Here is a 23,149-nt window from a genome sequence, read left to right on the forward strand (position 1 = left end):
TTCCTCATTACCTTAGCCAGCTTCATCCTGACCCACAACTTCTTCACTTTTGAAGGCCAGACATACCAACAATTAAAGGGAACAACCATGGGTACCAGGATGGCCCCCCCGTACACCAACCTATTCATGGGTCGCTTAGAGGAAACCTTCTTGGTTACCTAGGCCTGCCAACCCAAAGTTTGGTACAGATTTATTGATGACATCTTCATGATCTGGACTCACAGTGAAGAACAACTCCAGAATTTCCTCTCCAACCTCAACTCCTTTGGTTCCATCAGATTCACCTGGTCCTACTCCAAATCCCATGCCACTTTCCTTGACGTTGACCTCCACCTGTCCAATGGCCAGCTTCACACGTCCGTCCACATCAAACCCGCCAACGAGCAACAGTGCCTCCATTATGACAGCTGCCACCCATTCCACATCAAACGGTCCCTTCCCTACAGCCTGGTACAGAAGCAAATAACCAGAGCCACTTCCTCATCTCCTCAAACCCAGAATCTCCCACAGAAGAACCCCAAAAGTGGCCCACTTGTGACAGGATACTTTCTGGGACTGGATCAGACTCTGAATGTGGCTCTCCAGCAGGGATACGACTTCCTCAAATCCTGCCCTGAAATGAGATCCATCCTTCATGAAATCCTCCCCACTCCACCAAGAGTGTCTTTCCACAGTCCACCTAACCTTCGCAACCTCTTAGTTCATCCCTATGAAATCCCCAAACCACTTTCCCTACCTCTGGCTCCTACCCTTGTAACCACCCCCGGTGTAAAACCGGTTTCATGCACCCTCCCACCACCACCTACTCCAGTCCTGTAACCCGGAAGGTGTACACGATCAAAGGCAGAGCCACCTGTGAAAGCACCCACATGATTTACCAACTGACCTGCCTACACTGTAAAGCTTTCTATGTGGGAATGACCAGCAACAAACTGGCAGACAGTGTTTGTTGGTAATGAGGATCACCCTGTGGCTAAACATGCCTTGGTGCACGGCCAGCACATCTTGTCACAGTGTTACACCGTCCGGGTTATCTGGATACTTCCCACTAACACCAACCTGTCAGAACTCCAGAGATGGGAACTTGCCCTTCAGTATATCCTCTCTTCTCATTATCCGCCAGGCCTCAATCTCCGCTAATTTCAATTTGCCGCCGCTCATACCTCACCTGTCTTTCAACAACAAATTTGCCTCTGTGCTTCCATCTCGACTGACATCTCTGCCCAAACTCTTTGCCTTTACAAATGTCTGCTTGTGTCTGTGGATGTGCGGATGGATATGTGTGTGTGTGTGCGCGAGTGTATACCTGTCCTTTTTTCCCCCTAGGGTAAGTCTTTCCACTCCCGGAATTGGAATGACTCCTTACCCTCTCCCTTAAAACCCACATCCTTTCGTCTTTCCCTCTCCTTCCCCCTTTCGTGATGAAGCAACCGTTTGTTGCGAAAGCTTGAATTTTGTGTGTATGTTTGTGTGTCTATCGACCTGCCAGCACTTTCGTTTGGTAAGTCACATCATCTTTGTTTATATATGTATAATCTAAAAACAAAGATTCTGTAACTTATCAATCGAAAGCGTTGCTACGTTGATAGAAACAATAACACACACACACACATTTCAGGCTTTTGCAATCCACGGTTGCTTCATCAGGAAAGAGGGAAGGAGAGGGAAAAACGAAAGGATGTGGGTTTTAAGGGAGAGGGTAAGGAGTCATTCCAATCGCGGGAGCGGAAAGACTTACCTTGGGGAGGAAAAAGGGACAGGTATACACGCGCACCCACACACATATCCATCTGCACATACACAGACACAAGCATACATGTGTAAAGGCAAAGAGTTTGGGTAGAGATGCCAGTCGAGGCGGAAGTACAGAGGCAAAGATGTTATTGAATGACAGGTGAGGTATGAGCGGCGGCAACTTGAAATTAGCGGAGGTTGAGGCCTGGTGGGTAATGGGAAGAGAAGACATATTGAAGGGCAAGTTCCCATCTCCAGAGTTCTGATAGGTTGGTGTCAGTGGAAAGTATCCAGATAACCCGGACGGTGTAACACTGTGCCAAGATTTGCTGGCCGTGCACCAAGGCATGTTTAGCCATAGGGTGATCCTCATTACCAAAAAACACTGTCTGCCTGCGTCCGTTCATGCGAATGGACAGTTTGTTGCTGGTCATTTCCACATAGAAAGCTTCACAGTGTAGGCAGGTCAGTTGGTAAATCACGTGCGTGCTTTCACTAGTGGCTCTGCCTTTGATCGTGTACACCTTCCAGGTTACAGGGCTGGAGTGGGTGGTGGTGGGCGGGTGCATGGGACAGGTTTTACACCGGGGGTGGTTACAAGGGTAGGAGCCAGAGGGTAGGGAAGGTAGTTTGGGGATTTCATAGGGATGAACCAAGAGGTTTACAAAGGTTAGGTGGACGGCGGAAAGACATTCTTGGTGGAGTGAGGAGGATTTCATGAAGGATGGATCTCATTTCAGGGCAGGATTTGAGTAAGTCATATCCCTGCTGGAGAGCCACATTCAGAGTCTGATCCAGTCCTGGAAAGTGTCTTGTCACAAGTGGGGCACTTTTGGGATTCTTCTGTGGGAGGTTCTGGGTTTGAGGGGATGAGGAAGTGGCTCTGGTTTCACAAGTCCGTTCCAGAAACTACTTTGGTGGTAACCATACTCCCCAAGAACCATTAAATCATCATTGTTTGGTGGGATATATATTTCCCACAGTCCTGAAGGCTACATTTCACAACAAACAGAAACAGCAGGTAGTACAGTGGAATGCCACTAGATGCCAGGAGTGTACAGAAGTGGTAACACATATTCCCTTAATATTAATATGTTATATATAAAATAACACAAAACAGCACACAAAAGGGAAGTGGGAAATCCATTTACCACCATAGTTTTAATACCTCACAAGGTGCTGGGTGATATATGTACCACCATAGCTTCTGGCCGTAAATCACAAAAATAAAATTATCAAAAAATAAGTACAGTCAGTTGATCATAATTCTAATAGGATAGAAAAAAACCTTTGCTCAGTTGCTACAAAAAATTTGCCTGTGAAAGGGTTAAAGAAAAGCTTTTGAACATACATCAATTTTCAAATGTATATGACGTTCTGAATATTAAAATGTCACAGATTACTTATAATAGAATATATGTTCAGCCAGGGATTTTTGAGTATAGAACATGAGATTATCAAAAAATAACACATTTAACCAGTAGGCACTAAGGATTATGCTTAATGAATCATTAGCAGGTAGGGTTCCTATGAAAAACTACTAAGCTACCATTATCTTTCTCACACACTTTCGCATGTGGGCACCCCATCCCCTTACACACACACACACACACACACACACACACACACACACACACACACACAAAATCACACAAATAAACAAACAAAATACTTAAACCTTAGTTTTAAACTTATAATTACTATTTGGAAATATCATACTTACATTATGTACAATTGTGATAGTTCTTATTGCTTCTTTTGCAGAGCCAACAGCCAGGTGGTGAGTCTGGAACAATTACTGTCAATGAATTAGTGACCCGTCCAGTTAATACCTCAGTGAGTCCAATATTTATTACTAATAAACATTAACACCTAAGGACAGTTATGAAAGCCAAATTGCTTAGTATCTTTAAATAGCAGTTATATTTCTTCAGTGTTTGTGTGTGGAATGGGGAAGGCAAGAAAAACTTATTGTATTGAAGAGTACAATTAAGCAGTATGATTATGTGCATTGGGGATTAGATTAAACTGAATGTGCTTCCACCGTGGATATTTCTGCTTTACAGATGCTTTTTGAAGTTGTTGCCTCCACAGTTGTGTTCCAGTTCATTCCTGAAGCAAGTGAAGGAAATGAAAGTGGACGTGTGCCCTCGTACTATGACAAGCTCAATTCATGGGTACGTTTGAGGTATTTTTAGGTTCTCAATTCACCTTTGCAAGTGCCTGTAATAATAATCCGTATTGTTGCATGCTGAGTGTTTCTGAATGGCAATATTTCATTTTTCATTTTCTCAAAATACCTCTTTAAAACTGAATATTATTGTTGTTGCAGCTCGGGCAGATCCTTCAGCGAGATGCCCCACAAGTACCAGTGGAAATATGTGAACTGGAAACTAGCGGTGTGGTTTTACGATACTCACCTCTGGAGTTGGGGCAAGACAGGCAACCTACAGTAGAAGACATTGATTCATTTATTATTTGTCTAGAGCAACAACTGGTATGTAAAACGGTTGTAAAATGGAATTACCACATCAAGAACTTTGAATGATACAATCTTCCTTATAATTTTAAATTTTGTCACCACCTTCAAACTTCCTACCACAATGAAAATGGTCAAAAATAGCACTCTGTTGTTTGTTCTTTGCTTTTTTTTTTTTTTTGTTCTATGCTGCAAAGTGGTTATAGATTCGCACCAGGTTTGTCCCTACATTGGCACACAATCCCCACCCCCTCTTTTCTTATTCTAGGCCGTCACCTTACTACTCCTTCATTGCAAAAGCCACCTCAAAATATTAAGTCTTTCTCTTTTTATTAATTAGCAATGTAATAAAAGATAGATTACTACCTACCATAAAGATAACATGGTAAGTTGCTGACAGGCAGAATTGAAAGACACTTAAAATCAGCTTTCGGCTTCAGCCTTCGTCGGAAAAAGAGCAAAAGCAAGCACATGACCATCAACTCCAGCATCTCGGGCCAGAATGCCTCTATCATCTGAAATGGTAGAAGCAATCTGCGGGGGGTGGGGAAGGGGAAGATATAGCAATGTACAGGTGGGGTAGAGAAGACCGCTGTCTGGGTAAGTGTGCAGGGGCTAGAATGCCAACAAATGCAGCATCGGTAGGTTGTGAACAGGGATATGGAGAAAACATAACGAAAAAGGAGAGGAGCGGGGAAATATTGGCAGGTGCCATGGCAGAGGGTGGCAAACAAAGACTAAAGGAGATGGGAATGGGGAGGAGGTGGTAGGGCAGAGGGGGTGGAAACTGTTGGGTTGTAAGGTTGAGGCCAGAATAATGATAGGAGCAGAGAATATGTTATAAGGATAACTCACATTTGTGAGTTAAGAAAATCTGGTGGTGGTGGAGAGGATCCAGATGGCTCAGGTAGTGAAGTAGAGATTGAAATCAAGGTTGTTATGTTAGGCTGCATGTTGTGCCACAGAATGGTCTACTTTGCTCTCAGCCACAGTTTGGCAGAGGCCATTCATCGTGGTGAACAGCTGGTTGGTAGTCATACCAATATAAAAAGCTGTGCAATGATTGTAGCGTAGCTGGTAAATGGCATCGCTGCTTTCACAGGTGACCCAGACCCTGATGGGGTAGGATAAAACTGTGACAGGTGCTGAATGGTGGATTGGCCAGGTCTTACACCTGGGTCTTCCACAGGGATATTGTCCTTGTGGCAAGGAGTTGGGATTGTGAGTGGCAAAGGAATGGACTAGGATGTTGTGGATGTTGGGTGAGTGACGGAACATCACTTCAGTAGGGGTGGGAAGGATCTCACGGGTAGGATGCCCCTCATTTCAGAGCATGATGATAGGTAATCAAAGCCCTGGCGAAAGATGTGTTTCAGTTGTCCCAGTTCAAGGCAGTATTGGGTGACAAAGGGGAACTCTTTTGTTGCTGATTCTTGGGGTTGGTGGGAGAGTTTGGGCTGTGAGGGGAAATGGCATGGGAGATGTGTTTGTGGATTGGGTCTGGGGGTAGTGCCGGTCTGTGAAGGCCTTGGTGAGAACCTCAACACACTTAGCAAGGAAGTTCTTGTCACTGCAGATACATCGTCCCCTGGTGGCCAGGCTATATGGGATTTTTTTTATGTGAAAGGGGTGACAGCTGTCAAAATGCAGGCATTGTTGATCTTTGATGGTTTTAGTGTGGACAGAGGTGCAGATGGAGCTATCAGAGAGGTGGTGATCAATGCCTGGGAAGGTAGGTGGCATACTGGGTTGAGGAGGACTGGGCGAATTGGATGGGAGAGAAGGTGTTGAGGTTGTGAAGGAAAGAGGATAGGGTGTCTTGGCCCTGCCAGATCATGAAGATACCATCAATGAACCTGAACGAGGCTAGGGTTTTGGCATTGGAAGGCTAGGAAGTTTTGCTCTAGAAGGCCTGTAAAAAGGTTGGCATAGAAGGGTGCCATCAAGTGCTCATAGCTGTGCCGCAGATTTGTTCGTGTACTTTTCCTTCAAAGGAGAATTAGTTGTGGGTTAGGATAAAGATTACTAAGGTGTATGAGGAATGAGGTAGTCGGTTTGGAGTCTGAAGGACTTTAGGAAAGGTAGTGTTCAATAATGATAAGACCATGGGCGTGAGTGGTGATGGTGTATAGGGAGGTGGTGTCAACACTGATTAGTAGAGGTCTAGAAGGTGAAGGATTGTGGACAGTGGAGAGTCAATGAAGGAAGTGGTTGGTATCTTCGACATGGGAGGCTAGATTACAGGCAGTTGGTTGAAGATGTTAGTCAATGAGGGCTGAAATTCTTTCAGTTGCGCAAAATAACCAGCTACGGTGGGGCATCCAGGATTTTTGCGTTTGTAGATTTTGGGGAAACTCTACCATCTGGTGAGCAAGATGTATGAAACAGGCGAAATACCCTCAGACTTCAAGAAGAATATAATAATTCCAATCCCAAAGAAAGCAGGTGTTGACAGATGTGAAAATTACCGAACCATCAGTTTAATAAGCCACAGCTGCAAAGTACTAACACGAATTCTTTACAGACGAATGGAAAAACTAGTAGAAGCCGACCTCGGGGAAGATCAGTTTGGATTCCGTAGGAATACTGGAACACGTGAGGCAATACTGACCTTACGACTTATCTTAGAAGAAAGAATAAGGAAAGGTAAACCTACGTTTCTAGCATTTGTAGACTTAGAGAAAGCTTTTGACAATGTTGACTAGAATACTCTCTTTCAAATTCTAAAGGTGGCAGGGGTAAAATACAGGGAGCGAAAGGCTATTTACAACTTGTACAGAAACCAGGTGGCAGTTATAAGAGTTGAGGGACATGAAAGGGAAGCAGTGGTTGGGAAGGGAGTAAGACAGGGTTGTAGCCTCTCCCCGATGTTATTCAATCTCTATAATGAGCAAGCAGTAAAGGAAACAAAAGAAAAATTTGGAGTAGGTATTAAAATCCATGGAGAAGAAATAAAAACTTTGAGGTTCGCCGATGACATTGTAATTCTGTCAGAGACAGCAAAGGACTTGGAAGAGCAGTTGAACGGAATGGATGGTGTCTTGAAGGGAGGATATAAGATGAACATCAACAAAAGCAAAACGAGGATAATGGAATGTAGTCGAATTAAGTCGGGTGATGCTGAGGGTATTAGATTAGGAAATGAGACACTTAAAGTAGTAAAGGAGTTTTGCTATTTGGGGAACAAAATAACTGATGATGGATGAAGTAGAGAGGATATAAAATGTAGACTGGCAATGGCAAGGAAAGCGTTTCTGAAGAAGAGAAATTTGTTAACATCGAGTATAGATTTAAGTGTCAGGAAGTTATTTCTGGAAGTATTTGTATGGAGTGTAGCCATGTATGGAAGTGAAACATGGACGATAAATAGTTTGGACAAGAAGAGAATAGAAGCTTCCGAAATGTGGTGCTACAGAAGAATGCTGAAGATTAGATGGGTAGATCACATAACTAATGATGAAGTATTGAATATGATTGGGGAGAAGAGAAGTTTGTGGCACAACTTGACCAGAAGAAGGGATCGGTTGGTAGGACATGTTCTGAGGCATCAAGTGATCACCAATTTAGTATTGGAGGGCAGCGTGGAGGGTAAAAATCATAGGGGGAGACCAAGAGATGAATACACTAAGCAGATTCAGAAGGATGTAAGTTGCAGTAGGTACTGGGAGATGAAGAAGCTTGCACAGGATAGAGTAGCATGGAGAGCTGCATCAAACCAGTCTCAGGACTGAAGACAACAACAACAACAACAGATTTTGGGGACCATGTAGAAGGTAGGTGCATGAGGTGTCATAGGGGTGAGGAGAGAAATGGATTCAGGGAAGAGGTTCTGGGAAAGGCCTAAGGCTTTAAGCAGGGATTCAGTGTTGTGTTGGACTTCTGAGTGGGATCATTCTGTCAGTCTATTGGTGCAGGAGTCAGATAACTGGCAGTCACTGTGATTCATAACAACAATGGCGGGATTTTGTCTTCAGGTAGGATGATTAGGTCAGGATTTGTTTTGGGGTTGTGTATGGCTATTCTCTTGTCTGCTGAAAGGTTAGTATTCTGAGAAAGGGACCTGGGGAAGGATTGTGAGGCTGAGTTGTAAGTTGGAGGTAAGGAATTCCTGGAAGGTGACCAGCAGATGATAAGATGGGTGGTGGGGGGAGGGGGGGGGGGGATTGCAGTTGGATGGTGATATGATCTGGGAGAGGCAGGGTGCAATGTTGGAATTTGGTTGGCTTTGTTTGGAGGGATTGGCAGTAAAGAAGTGTTTCCATTTCAGGGATTGGGAGAATAAGAGTAGGTCTTTCACAAGTTCAGTGTCACTATATTTGGGCTGAGAATATAATTTCCGCAGTAACTTTTTTAACACCAATCTGTTGTTTCATAGGGTGTATGTCAGGATAATTATATCTTTTTCTACAATAGTCTGTCCAATGGACGCAGGGTTAGCATGATGTGATAACATTATTGCAGCACTCTGTTGCAGTGTTTACCACATCTAATTACAGTTCCACAGACTACGTCAGGACTATTGACACCCTCATATACCGGGTGTTGAAAAGTGTCTTGTATTCTTGTAGAAGACAATACTGGTAAAAATGCATAGAGAAAACATCCTATGTCCAGAAATATGCTTATTGAGCCATGGACCATTTTACTTGTGCCAATAAATGAGTACTTGGATGAGTAGGCTGTCGTCTTGTTTATGTTCATTGCTTTATTGGTTGTGTTTGGTACCCCACTGACTGTGATGCTGTTGTGAGAAATAACACCTAAAACTGTGTCCTACATCAACCTTTCCATACATATCGTATAGAGGTTGTGCTGGCATCAGAAAAAAGATTAATGATTCAGTAGAGTATGAACAACATACACAGAGAAGTGGCAGGCATAATATTCTGCTATGGTTTAGCCAACAGTATTAATCAACTGGCACATGTCATATATGCCACACAACAATGCCAATACTGCTGGACATCCTTAATGTGGTATTTCGTCTGAAAAAATCTTCGGAAAATTGTTCCAATGACTTGCAGGTACAAGGTTCTTTGCAACAAGGGCAAGAGTGTTTAGTAAAGTTATCACAGTTTGCATTCTGGATACAGAGGAATGAGTATTGTGATGACCAGATAATGAACCTGAAACAAGTGTGCAATGAATTGGAGCTACTGAAGGCAAAAACCACGCACTTGTATGAGCAAATCTTCACAGTCAATTAATGTATCTCATAATTCACAGTTCATTCAGTGGAAGAACATAAGGATGTGTAAGAATGAATTTGTTAAAGAACCTTTTTCCTAAATTTCATCAGTACTATTTCCTATAAGAATATGGGACTTTTTGTACATCCAGTATTTTTAACTACAGAGATATAGAATTACTGTCCAATTCCTATTTTCTAGAGATGGAATTCAGGCACTACTGGCACAAAACATTCCTAGCTTTTGCAACTGTTCTTGCACAGGGAGGAAAGGTGGATAGGTTGAGAAAGTTTATAATGGAGGGCCAGGTTACTAAGACCCTAGGTTGATACTCCTGTTGTAAGAATGAGGAGATCTGTGTGACTGACAGCCTTCGTCCCATCACATCCTTCTTTCATCCATGATGAAGGAATTAACGCTTCTGAAAACTAGAACTGTGTGCTGGCCGGCCATTGTCTCCCTGTTATTTTCAGTTTACTCAAGTGAATTGTCTTTTTGATATACCTGTCTCTTACTGTTAAATTTGTTTTATGCAGCTATTATCAGTATGAATCAAATTTCTTACAACATGTTCTCCTGGCCTGAAGTTTTTAGTGTTGTAACTACATTCCATTACCAGAGACAAACTAGCACCCTCAACAATGTATTTGTAAATAGACTTTTCTCAGCTTTTTATAGACAGAAATGAGGGAAGTCAGCCATATACATGTGCAGCTGATAAGTGTGTGGCACATAAAAACCACAACACTTCAGAAATTGCTAGCTTTCAGCGAGGGATGTCACGCGATTTATAAACTTGAGACTCTGGCTGTTGTGGCAAACTTGCATCTCCTTACCGTACCTTCATTCTGCGATGACTTGCTGTGTGTTTCACACTTCCAATATAGCAAAACATTTATGCACTAGAAGCATTGCTTCTTAATTTTTGTAATGTTTTAATGTCCCATCAGAAACTTTCTTTGCAGTATTCTGTGTTTTCTGAATACATGCATATGTGAATTGTATCATTGTTAATAATATTGTTCTTGCTTTTTCTTGTGATATCTTTCATTTTTGTGTGTCAGAAATTATTAAAATGTTTTGATCAATTTTATTTTCTTGTCTCATTTGAAAGGATGGAAATAAGTTATTTTCAAGAATAAAAGTTAGTCACTGTGAAATTTGTGGGGAAGATGTTAACTTATGATGTATGTGCTTCCTGCTTTTTCTTTATTGTTATTGCCATTACAATATTTTGTGTTGTTCAGGACATTCTTTCAGCAACAGTTGCACATAAAGCAACATTTCAACGACTTGTGTCATCTACGCCAAATCTGTGCTTGGTTGAAATGGAAGGATGGGCCGGCTTGGGTGGTGTCCGCTATGTGCCAGAAGCGTGGCAAACTTTACTTACTGACCAGGCCAAAGAAGAGCTCAATAAACTCAATGTATCGCTCGTCGAACAGCTGCGGAGTACAGATGCTGCATTTTCTTTGGGTGAGGCAGCACTTTAAAAATATTTTTTTGAGTCTTCAGATATACGGTTCTGCATAAATATTGGCCTTTACAATCTGTTATTTGCCGATCTTTAGGGCATGCAGTTTTGAATAATGAATTTTTGTTAGACCTGCATTACAACCGTGACTCTGTAATCAATTTAATGTCTTTTATCACATAACAAGAATACATACGTTATTTTTAATTGTTGTCTGCCCTCTACTTTAGCTGGTGAGAAGACATATGGTGTGTATCTTATAATTGTGTGTGTTGTTTCTCAATATTGGATAATTTTGACCATATAGTCATAATCAAGTGTCATGTACTTGTGGTCATATGTATCCTGACAGCAGATTGTATGTGCACTCATAAACAAAAAAGGAAATGTCAGTTTTTTATTTAAGACTGCATGTATGATTTGCTGTTAATATATTTACCATTTAACCCCCATCCCCAATTCCTTAAGGAATCAAATCCAGTATATAAATGCCATCTCCCCCAAACCGTGTGTCATACACCTGTGATATAGTTTTGCAGTTACATTCAGTGGTGTATGTGAGTACTGTCTGCAAAATGTGTTATGAATAGAGTTAGTAATAAATGAGTAATAAGCTTCATCGTTATGCCTGTTGTTGCAATTTTAGTGAATGAACAGTGAAAATATAGTAAGGAATAGTCTCTCTTCCTTTCATGATTTGGTGGGGGTGTGATGTACACTGCCTCAAGACATATATACAGACATAAATACATTAGAAATGTCCTGCCCACTATCCTTCCCACCCCTCCTACAGTGGTATTCCGCCGTCCACTGAACCTACACAATACACTCATCCATCCCTACACAACCCCCTGCTCCCAACCCACTTACCTCATGGCTCGTACCCCTGTAATAGACCTAGGTGCAAGACCTGCCCCATACATGCTCCCACCACCACCACCTACTCCAGTCTGGTCACAAATATCGCCTATCCCATCAAAGGCAGGACTACCTGTGAAACCACTGTGCTGCATTCTGTGTGGGCATGACAACCAGCAAGCTGTCTGTCCATACAAGTGGCCACTGACAAACTGTGGCCAAGAAACTAGTGGACCACCCTGTTGCTGAGCATGCTGCCAAACACAACATCCTTCATTTCAATGACTGCTTCACAGCTTGTGCTATATGGATCCTTCCCACCAACAACAGCTTTTCTGAATTGTGCAGGTGGGAATTTGCCCTGCAATATACCCTACGCTCCCATAACCCTCCTGGCCTCAACCTTCGTTAGTCATTTTCCTCATCCATCCCCTGTTCCCATTCCAGCACTACACAGCCCTCATTCCAGCATTGCACCCAGTCTTTTTACTTCTCGTGATCTGAAAAAGAGTTATCATATGTCAACACAACATGTTCCATAATTCTGCAACAGACACATATAACAGTGTTCTACATTTCTTCCCATTTGTCTTTAAAATCTTCTCAAAAACAGACCGGACCTTACCAGACAAGGTGTTGCATGGCCAAAATTATTTAAGACAAATGCCAGGATGGTTCCTCTGAAAAGGTAATGGATGATTTCATTTCTCAATCTTGCCCAATTACTGCCTGTGTTCCCTCATCACCATGGATGGGATGTTAACTTGTTCGCTGCAGGTTTGTGTGGCTGACACGTAACTGCTCTGTGTGTTGCTAGGTGTATGTCATTCTCAGGCTTACATTCTCTTTCTATAATCAGCAAGAATGTGTGTCTTCCTCCTTCACTAAATGGATGGTCATTGTGTGGGGCCTACTATACTGAAGTAGGGCCACCATTGTTCTTTAATTTGTTGCATTATTTTAAAAGTCAATAATGACACTACTTACCTCTATGTATATGTAAGCAGTTAAAAAGACCGGAAATTTAACAGATTATCAGCTGGTGCAGTTGTTATATTAAAAAAAAAAGCCTGTTCACCAGGTACCTGGATATATCAACAAATTGCTAATGAACGAAATGCAGTTTCTTGTGTTATGAAAATGTTGTCAAGGAAGTATTACTCCTGTGCAGTTTCTTGTGCTGTCAAAATTAACAGTTTAGTTCCGCCGTTGATACCATATTATATAATTATTGAGTGTCTTTACAGTGGTAATCAAAACAGTAGTTAAAAGAGAAGATAATATTTATTGTTCGACAGTTTTAATGAGATGTATGGAGATTTAAAAATTGGGTGCATTAGAAGCACTTTTGGTGGAGAATGATATGCATATATTATTTCTTTGACCTTCATCGAAGTACTTACGAACTGGAAGGAATTTTGTCTGTAGGAGAGGGACCAGATGGCCTGGCTTGTGTAAGATTTGGCATGGTGACAGCAGAAACAGATGTTGAGGAGTTGCTGGGATTGGTGGTCAGTTTCGGGCAAGAAGTTGAAGAGTCTTCACGTTTCCTTGAAACAATGACGGAGATAGTGAAAAAAGGTAATGTCACTTCCCGCTTAAAATGGATTACTTCTTTTTTAGACCAGTAGTGTACACAGAATCTGAAATGTTTTAAGGTTATGTTCGAATATTAGAGTTGTTGAGTTGTAAAAAATGCACATAAACAAGACTGAAAACTTTTCTAGAATGAAAAAGGATTTGTCCAAAAGTTAGCGAAGTTAACATTGCTGTTTTTATTCCTGTCGTTGCCTCTACATCTTTCCTATTCATATTCATGGAGTTGGGTTACCTTTACTTATAGATTATTTACATTTTACTAGGACTACCCATTATCATAATTGTGTTCTCACTTATTACTTGAAAAGTTTTCGAAGAGTAATTAAATAGCTTATCAGTTTCGTATGCCTGTGGAGGTGTCATCCATTGTTCACACGCTTTTGTTTGTCCCTCAACCCCCTTAATGCTGAATTGGCAGAAACCATAAGATAGATGACAAATAGTGTGATTGCTAACCTGCATAAAGCAAAGTCAATGGCATTATCATTTGAAAGACTACGATTTCTATGCTTTTAGTACATTTGTGCAAAAACAAGTGATGCAGAAATTTCCAGTCTATCAAAAGTATCACCCACAACTATTCCTTTAAGCAACCTCTGTAGGTTAATTTTAGCTTACTGGCAACAAATGTAACCATCTTAAAGAGCTGCTTTGTAATTTTTGTGAAATATGACTGCATATACTTCAGAATTATCTATCAGATGATATGGTTGCATAACTATTTGGGCATTGGTGGCAGTACGAGTAATCATTAGGGATAATTGATATAGCTGCACAGCAAATTCCAAGGTTATGTAATTGTTGCTTGAACCTCTATAAGTATAGTGCAGTTTGTAACATTCCAAGTCCATTACTGCATTAGTACTATAATTTTTACAGGTATTGAAACAGCTACACTAGATTTACAGAAGGAAAATGAAGAAAGGCTGTGGCAAGAGGGTATACTGAGGCATGTTCCAGTATTTGGTAGTCTCGTGAACTGGTGGTCACCTCCAAGCAAAGAGGGAGGTATCAAAGGGCGCAGCTTAAATCTTACAGCAGGTAATGTGTCTGCAACTGCACTTGTGCTTGTTGGTAATTCATTATGTGTTCGATGACAAATGTTGCAAACCTAGTTTAAGTTATTATTTATGTCTTGTGTGAGCAAGTTGCAGAAGGTGAAAATAAGGTCTTATCTGTGCAAACGTAAGTAAATGCTTTTGCCAGCAATAGAGTTGAAAGGAGAGTAGATATGCAGTATCAGGTGATAAAAAATCAACAATGGTAATAGTAAATATGCTAGGCAGACACTGCTAATTGCAGAATGCAAATCATCATCCTTTGGTTTTAATACTGTAACAACCACCTTGTTTGCATGATAAACTATAGCAGTTGTAAGAACTTGCACCATGCTGGAGTATGCGCTGCGAATGTAAATTACACATTTTGTTGACATCTTTGGAAATCCCATTTTCGACTTTGTTATGTTGATTTGAAAATGGGTCACAGCCCAAAACTAGTTATCGAATGAAAAATAAAATATTTGCAAATTCTGCTTGTTTATGCAAACCACAATATTTTCTTATTACTCAAACATGTTTCGGCACATTTGTGCCATTGTCAGTGGGCTACAAGCTTTACCACAGAACTTCAAAACACAGTATATATTGTACAGATGTAAAAATTGTGTTTTGAAATCTGCTGGTGAAAGATGAGTGCTGCTCACTAAAAATAATGTACTGTGTTTTTGCTCCTCTCTTTGCAAGATAACAACATACCTACAAAACCAAATCTTATGGAGATTAAGACTTCAGTAAAATATGATACACCAATGATGACACAAATGTGCTGAAATGATTTTGTGATTTACATAAACAAGGGGAATGCAAATCCCTATAAAGCAGAATGAAAACTTGAGAGAGTTCTAACAATTTGTTTCTTATTTATAAAATTGAATTGTTATGACTTGTTGCTATAATTGCACTGATTTCATCCAATCATGTTAAAGAAATAATTAAAAATTAAGTGTTTAAATTCTCCCAGCATTGCCTGACTTAATTCCACTACACTTCATTATCCTCATTTAACTTTTGTTGTTGCTTGCTTTCACTGCAGGTGTCGTAGAGAGCACAGAGAATATCTACCGGTACCACATGCAGCTGCAGCAGGGCGTGCCCCCAGCGCCCGGCACACGATCACCGCCGCAGCCGCAGGTGCAGACTCCGATCGCTCCCCCCAGCGGCAAACATTCACGTTCGTCATCGCACAGTTCACAACAGTCTCAGTCGCACACCACTCCCATTGGAGCTGTCGGCAATACTCCTGTCGAGCAACACCAGACTACTCCATAGAAAATTTTGTCTTTTTAAAACTAATTATTATTGGAATCATGCACGAGCTATCAGCACAGCTGCCAGGTGTCAATAATGCCTGTTTATGCATTTGTGCTGCTACCAGCAGCTGAGGAGCAGGTAGAGTTTTGTTCTCACCGTGAGTGTGATGGAGCTCCGTTCTGGATGAGAGCTCTTATTCACATCACAGTCCAGAAGAAATTCTCTTGTGAAAGGCTTTCCTGGTTATTATCTTGTGTTGCTAAACTTGTCTGAATCACTTGAGAAGTGACGTACTTGAACATTACTGTTGCCAGACATTATGCCTGTCCTGATAGTCCATGAGAATGTTCTCTATTTGTCTGGGACAGGGCTGCTGGATAGGGAGTTTACATTTTATGCTTTTATAAATTTTCTGTTTGGTAAAATACTGCTCTCCACTGACATATTGAATTGCACATTTAGATGTAATTTTTATTCTTTGGTACTGTATGTATTCTGTTCTTAAAGATCAGTACAGAATGACTATATGATGATACACATGTTCATCCTTGGTGAGCCACAAAGAGAGATTGACAATTTATGGTGCTACAGTTATTATGCAGTTTAGTGTATATTAAACCCAAGAAAATGATTTGGGTTAGCTAGGTATCTCCGCTGACAGCTGCAGTATATCAGGACAATAATAGCACTGCTCTGATTTTTCTCATAATCTTTTTACTGAAATACATTTTTTGAGGTACAGTTTATGTGCCTGTCTGATTATAAGTTCTTGGTATCTAAATGGTAATTCACTTTCAGATTTAAAAATACAGCTTTGTTACAGAAACTTTGATGAATGTATCACACAGTTTATTGATAAAGAATATTGATTGGATTTATAAATTCATTAATCATCAATTTTCTAGAAATACTGTCGTATGTGAAAGCTCAGCAGATTTGGGTAACATTCAAACGGTTTTTGACCTGGAAAAAATTCCCGTAATGATGGTTGACTAAATGAATATCTCTATGAACCCTATGGAAGTACAGGAATAAAACCCATTTTTCTGTTTGATACTCTATATGAAATTTGTGAAGTTTAAAATTATACAATCATTTCATTTGTCTGTAGAAATCTCCAACTTTGATGTAATAGATGGGGAAAACTGTTGGTATTTGCTGTGAAAAATTGTAATGAGATGAGAGAAGACAGAAAAAGAAAATGATTTCAGGACTGTCTCAGTTGCAGGAAGTATTTATTTAGTGCAGGTGTGTGTTTTGTGACCACAAAAAACATTAATTTGGCCATTGCCAAGTATTTTTCACTTCCCATTAAAAGTACCAAACCACAGTATTTTTTTCTGTTGCAAAATCATGTACTTCTCATACTTATGATGCGATTTATTTATGAATCGTAGTGTGTGTGTTTTATTTGTGCTGTCAGTGCCTTATTCAGTGCCTTGTATTTTTATTGTTCTGTAACTGTGCACATGAGTGTAGACATTTATTTTCCAGTTTGATCAAAATACCCCTTACCTCAGCGACATGTTCACTGACAAACATTGTGTAAAGGGTCTGCAAAAGAGGTTCTTTCTGCACAAAGCTTAAATAATTCACATTTGTTTAATACTGACAATCAGTAATTGCAGTGAATGTACTGTTTCATTTTACCCCCTGATGCAGTTCACTTACTATTGCCATTAATCATGTGAGCTTCATTGAAATTCCACTTGCTACCATGTAGATCAAATTTTAAATCTTTTGGATCTCATCAGTTGCTATTGAAGGAATTGTATGAAATCAGCTAAAAACTATATGTATGATAGTGTAGTCACAATTTCTTCTGGTGTTTTACATTAATTATTTTTTTTTTTTTTTTTTTTTTAGATGGCCAGCCATTCTCCTGGTTGTAATAGTTCACATGTTATTGTGAGACTGAAAAGTATGTCTAATTGTAAGGATTTTTAGTAGAAGTTACTTCTATATCCATCAGTTGAATAATGTAGGTATGATAAGCTATTTAGCAAACAATCAGAAACAAAACACTATGCGAAGTAGACATAAGCGCTACTACTTTTGGATAAAGCAACTCCCAAGGCACAAAAAAGAAAAGCTAAAATGCACGGAAGTGTATGTTTCTTCTTCTAGGTAGACAAAACTGTGTATAATATAACTAAACGGGATTAGCAAAGAAGATCAGGTGGTGAGAGAGAAAAGATGATAATAGTGTAGAATGTGACTGGTGACATTTTGTTTGGTGACAACCAAACAAAATGGAGCCTATCTGTGACAGAGAGAACAATAAAGTTGGAAGTAATAAAGTGAAACTGGAAGTGAAAACTTAAGATTGAACAGGAGTATGGAAAGAGGAATGAGTAGTAGGATTAGTATAAATGGGCAAACATTTGTGGCTAGGTCTTTCTTCCTCTTAATTTCTTCATTCATCATTTGTGTTCTTTTACTTTTGCCAGCTGTATTATTTATTTTGCCATGCCAAGCTATAGATTTTTCTGTTAATGTGTCACTCAGTTCATAATTCAACTCAGTGTTGCCCTTATCTGTGTCTCGTTTCCCAGGGTCGTGGGTATTTCATTTTATTTTATTTTTAAAGTCCTTATACCTTTCCCTTCCCACTCCACTCCATTTACTGTAAATTTGAAGTACAGTAGGCTATTAATTGTACCTGTGAAACTGCTGCAGCTGCTGCTCCAACCTGCATTGCCTGTAGGCAGACTCTCTCTCTCTCTCTCTCTCTCTCTCTCTCTCTCTCTCTCCCCCCCTCTTCTCCCTCTCTGCCTCCCCCACCCCCGTCATGTGAGTATGTGTTCGTTCTGTGTACTGTGGATTTTCTTACAGTATAAACTCTTGAGTGGCATATTTTCTTGTAGTATTTAAATCAAGCATCAAATATGTCTTCCATAACATGTTTAAACTCACGCATCTGGAAGGACTTTGTCAATGGATTAAACAGGGAATTCCAGTACTGCAGCCTGGACTCTCTGCATTGTAAGAGACTGCAAATGATACACCAAGTTTTCGAGAACAATCTTTAAGAAGCTGACTTATAAGAGTGTTTGTCTATTTTTCAACAACAATTGTAACAGCAATAACACCTGTACTACTACTATTTTATAAAATGTAATGTTACTTCCAGAAAAGGACAAGAAATTCAAGCAGTTTTTTCATGTATTTATTTAATTATTTGCCACTGTACAGGAAATTAATGCAGCCTCTGATTATGAAATACTGCATTTGTTGAATTTTGTTATTTATTTTCATAGATTTAATAAATAAGAAAACTACCAAACATGTAAACTATACTTTCAGTACACAAAGTAGTTCTAGAATTTTATTTTTAAATGTGCCTGAGAAAAAACTATGATTTCACCTGTCCTATTCCTTTTAGATTGGTACAATAATTGTTAATAGCATTGATTTCACCCGTAAGACACCTGCAACACCTATGAAGCTAGAGTTCATTAACTTGCTCTTTCTCTTCCATTACAAACTTGTGTGTGTGTGTGTGTGTGTGTGTGTGTGTGTGTGTGTGTGTTTCTCATAATACTGCCATTCATATTGGTGCGTCAACCCATTAACATATTTCTGACTAAGCACTAGAAGCTTTCCTGTCACGTCATGGCAAGTTGGCCCGGAGCCTAAATAAGCGTGTGAATCAGGCTTGCCGGTCACCATGGGTTTCCCACATCTGAGCTTAATGTTTGACTTGTTAAACAAGCTGACTGAAGCAAGGACAGGTTTGAATAATTTTCAGAGGTAATCTTGTTACAACCATTCTCCAGTATTATAAAAAATGGAAATGCTTTCTTCAAGTATGAAACAGAGTTAAGGTCATGAAGAAAAAAATGTGAGAAAAGGTAAATTCATAATATGAATACCAGTGAATATGATAAGGAACAAACCATAGATTTCATTGTTATTGACAGAGAGCACAGACCTGAACCATATATCCATTGTTTTCACTCTCTAAAAATTTTTCTGTTGTGCCATAGTTCATATTCTGAACAAATATGTTGTGCAGCTTGTCATTTGAGAAATAGTCACTCACATTTCTTAAAAATTGTATATTTTTTTCTAATTGACTGATCTCCACACAAAAATGGTGCAGAAGAAACAACTTTAATCTGCACGCTACTGATGCAGACATTTTATCTTTGTTGGTAGTTTATTATAACTGTCGTTTTCACTTCTTTTTGTACCAAAATGATGTTTGCTAGAGGTTAGTGCAGATCATGTTTACTTTTAATACTTCTTATCAGTGTCTATTACTGTCAGACTCAAATTGATTATGGACATTGAAAAAATCTCATATGTAGTGTTACAGTTAATGTCCACAACTTCATAAATATATTGCCTGTAACACCCTCCTCCCAGTGAACATTTTATGCTAAAGAGCTGAAATCTAGTGGGGGTAGCTGTCCTATCTTGGATATTGGAAGAAAGGGGGTGGGGGTCGTATAATTCAGACTTACATTCTTCCCCGTGCATTCACAATATGCATGTAAAAATATTGTAGTATTCAAAACAGAACTTTCATAGAGAACAATGTTCATTCTTATATTTTTTGCTATGGACTAAAGTGAACATCTTCACTACATTCACCACTCAGTGAAACCATAATTGTAATGAATTCAGATCATAACTGAAATTCATTTTCTCCCCAATTGTGATTTTGCTGGTAATATGTGTGTGTGTTTTCTGTACTAGTTACCTTGGTAGGGGGACATCATCCAGAAGCTTACCTCAACTGCATGGTGAGTTGTTATATTTAATCCTCTGATTGTTTAAATACTTACTCTTCTTTAAGCACACAGAGTAAAGCTAAAACAGAACAACATTGGCTTGAGATAGAAGATAGTCTCAGTCTGGCATATGGGATTAATTGGCCAGCAAATTTCATATCAGTCTACACTCCGCTGCAAAGTGAAAATTTCATTCAGATAGTGTTGCGTTTGAAAAGTCTTCGTGTTCTGTGGATCATTTGTATGAATAATTATAATGATGTAGAATGAGTCATTTATCATTGACATTACACATTCATATGTAAATATGGGTGCATGCTTGCTTGTGTGGTGGTGATGGTGATGGTGTGTGTGTGGTTTTATTTATAATGAAAAGGATAGTTGCTACTCACCATGTAGCTGAGATGCTGAGTCACATAAAGGCGCAACAAAAAGACTGTCGACGGGAGAGGCAACCGGGTGGGGGTAAGGAGGAGGCTGGGGTGGAGAGGGGGAAGGATAGCAGAGTAGGAGTTGGAGACCATAAAGTGCTGCTGGAGCATGCAGGGATGAGGCTGAGAATGGGTCATATGATGCAGTTAGGAGGTTACACGGAGCACAGGGGAGAAAGTGGCGAGTTAGTGGAAAAGGAGTAAAAAGACTGGGTTCATTTGTGGAATAGAGGGCTGTGTAATGCTGGAAAGAGAACACTTCAAGAAAGAAAGTTAAGTGGTCCCAGAACATTGTTCCATAGGAGATTACTGAATGAAAATACACAAAATATGTCAGCTTACTGATTTGTGTAAAACATGTTGTTTCAAACGAGAGTACTTTTGAAGCTTTAATAGGATACACTATTTGTAAATGAAGCGTCGTCATCGATATCATACCCTATCCTCTTTTTTTTTTTTTTTTTTTTTTTTTTTTTTTTTTTTTTTTTTTTTTTTTTTTTTTTTTATGCTGCTTGGTGCGTAATCTTTTTTATCGATCCAATTGTTGGTTAGTGTAGTAGGGATCCATATGCAGTTACAATCAAAAGTGAACTGCGTTCTGCCTTAATTTATGTGACAATTCGTCTTTTTCCTATGCTAGTTCTGCTTGAGTAAGATGCTAGAGATAATCTTTTATAATTAACTTCCCTAACCCTGTGGTTATGTGGTGCTTAGATAGGCACAGGATGCCTGTGTATTCAGAGCTCTCTAAATTTTCCAGAAGAAAAAAAGTCTTACTTTATTACTTAGTACCGAAGTATACTGAGGAAATAAGCTTACCTTAACTTTTCTGTGCTTTCTTGAGCATTGTGTGGAACTGTTTGTCGTTTCAACTTCTTTCACAACATAGTGCCTAATTCCTGACAGACCTAGAAAAGGTTCCCCTCTGTCAACATTAACCACAGGGATCTTGCTATAATGTCATAGCCCCCTGTACATTTTGTACAAGAAGCTCAGCCCACTTATCTTCCCTCTCTTATTCATGTCTAGGGCATGTCTAGTATGTCCCCATCTACCAGTTGTAGCAATGGGCACACTGCACTCATATGAGAATTCATTTTGTACAGTAGCAGACTGCTGAACTGTGTTCATATGGCCCACAACAGTGTTAACCCATAGCTGGTCATTGCACCATAGACCTCCATATAACTCACACTTGTGTGTGAAGTTGCTACAGCTATTCCATAAGGTCATCCCTAAGGCTGCAATTTCTGTCTTTAGCCAAGCTGTTTCTTGCTCCACCTACTATGATCTCATGATCCTGTTTATCAAAATCATCACACAAATTCCTTGTGTCCCCTGCCACCTGGCTAAGACTTGCACTTGTCTTCACAATGTTTGCGACCTGGTAGCTTGTTCCTTATATGTCGTGTATCATCTGGCCTGCACCTCTGCCATAGCTACTGTCTAGCAGTAAGACTCTTTTTTTCTAACTTCTTTTGTTACCAACCTACACTTCATTTCTTTGCTAGAAGTCTCCTGCACCCTAATGTGGCCTACAGCTGGATGAGGTTCTCCCCCTCCTACTGGAGGTAACAAGTCAAAGTTATTAGATATTGTAAGCTCAAATGTAAATGAAGAAACTGAAAGGCTGTTCTCCTTTCACTTGTCACCTTCACCAATTTCTCACAAATTTTATACCCCTTCAACCTATGTAGTTCAGATTTTGCGTGATCTAATTGAGACTGAAGGGCACAAATTGTTGCTTTCTATTCAGTAATTCCCTCATCTTTTTTGCAGAGCCAACAGTTCTATGGGAGAGCCTGACTGCTTTCCCCATTCAGGTCCCCAGTACTCACACACTAGTGGAACTCACACACACAATCTATCCCTGTCAGATTACCATACAGAAATGTCCACACTAATCAAGCATTGCAACACAGACTAAGCTCTTAAAAGTTGAACCAGATCGCTTAAAAGTATTCAGTCTTTTTCTGTGTAGGATGTTAGTATATGTAGAATCCATGAGTTACCTGTGAGTGGTTACTATGGAACATTTCTTACAGGGTGTTAATTATGAAGATAGCTTTCCTCCTTCAACTAGTGGCTGATGAGAGACGGGAGGCGGACAGAAAATGTTCTCTCTGGGCTTCACAAATATAGTGATCAATGGTGAAGAGTGTGTTCAGTGTGAGATTTGTGTAGCCATTTTAGCTTCAGATAGTATAAATAAATGTATTTTGAATGATCCAGCTCCACGCTGTTTGAGGTGCCATGCTGCAGATTGCGCGCCCCTCCTGCCGAAGGTTCGAGTCCTCCGTGTGTGTGTGTGTGTGTGTGTGTGTGTGTGTGTAT

At 39.9% G+C, this 23,149-nt stretch overlaps 1 protein-coding gene across 1 annotated transcript in view; it reads left to right on the forward strand.

The window, feature by feature from the left end:
- LOC124593673 (putative pyridoxal-dependent decarboxylase domain-containing protein 2) overlaps window positions 1-18,939 on the forward strand; it is an 80,331-nt gene extending 61,392 nt beyond the window's left edge. The window contains exons 10-16 of the mRNA XM_047131966.1: window positions 3,499-3,570; window positions 3,801-3,911; window positions 4,067-4,231; window positions 10,650-10,878; window positions 13,163-13,315; window positions 14,213-14,374; window positions 15,428-18,939. Coding sequence (XP_046987922.1) covers window positions 3,499-3,570; window positions 3,801-3,911; window positions 4,067-4,231; window positions 10,650-10,878; window positions 13,163-13,315; window positions 14,213-14,374; window positions 15,428-15,663 — 1,128 coding nt within the window. The 3' untranslated portion in view covers window positions 15,664-18,939. The remainder of the gene's footprint in view (window positions 1-3,498; window positions 3,571-3,800; window positions 3,912-4,066; window positions 4,232-10,649; window positions 10,879-13,162; window positions 13,316-14,212; window positions 14,375-15,427) is intronic.
- Window positions 18,940-23,149: the final 4,210 nt, after the last annotated feature.

This window comes from Schistocerca americana, chromosome 2 (assembly GCF_021461395.2).
Source record: "Schistocerca americana isolate TAMUIC-IGC-003095 chromosome 2, iqSchAmer2.1, whole genome shotgun sequence".
Classification (NCBI taxonomy): Eukaryota; Metazoa; Arthropoda; class Insecta; order Orthoptera; family Acrididae; genus Schistocerca; species Schistocerca americana.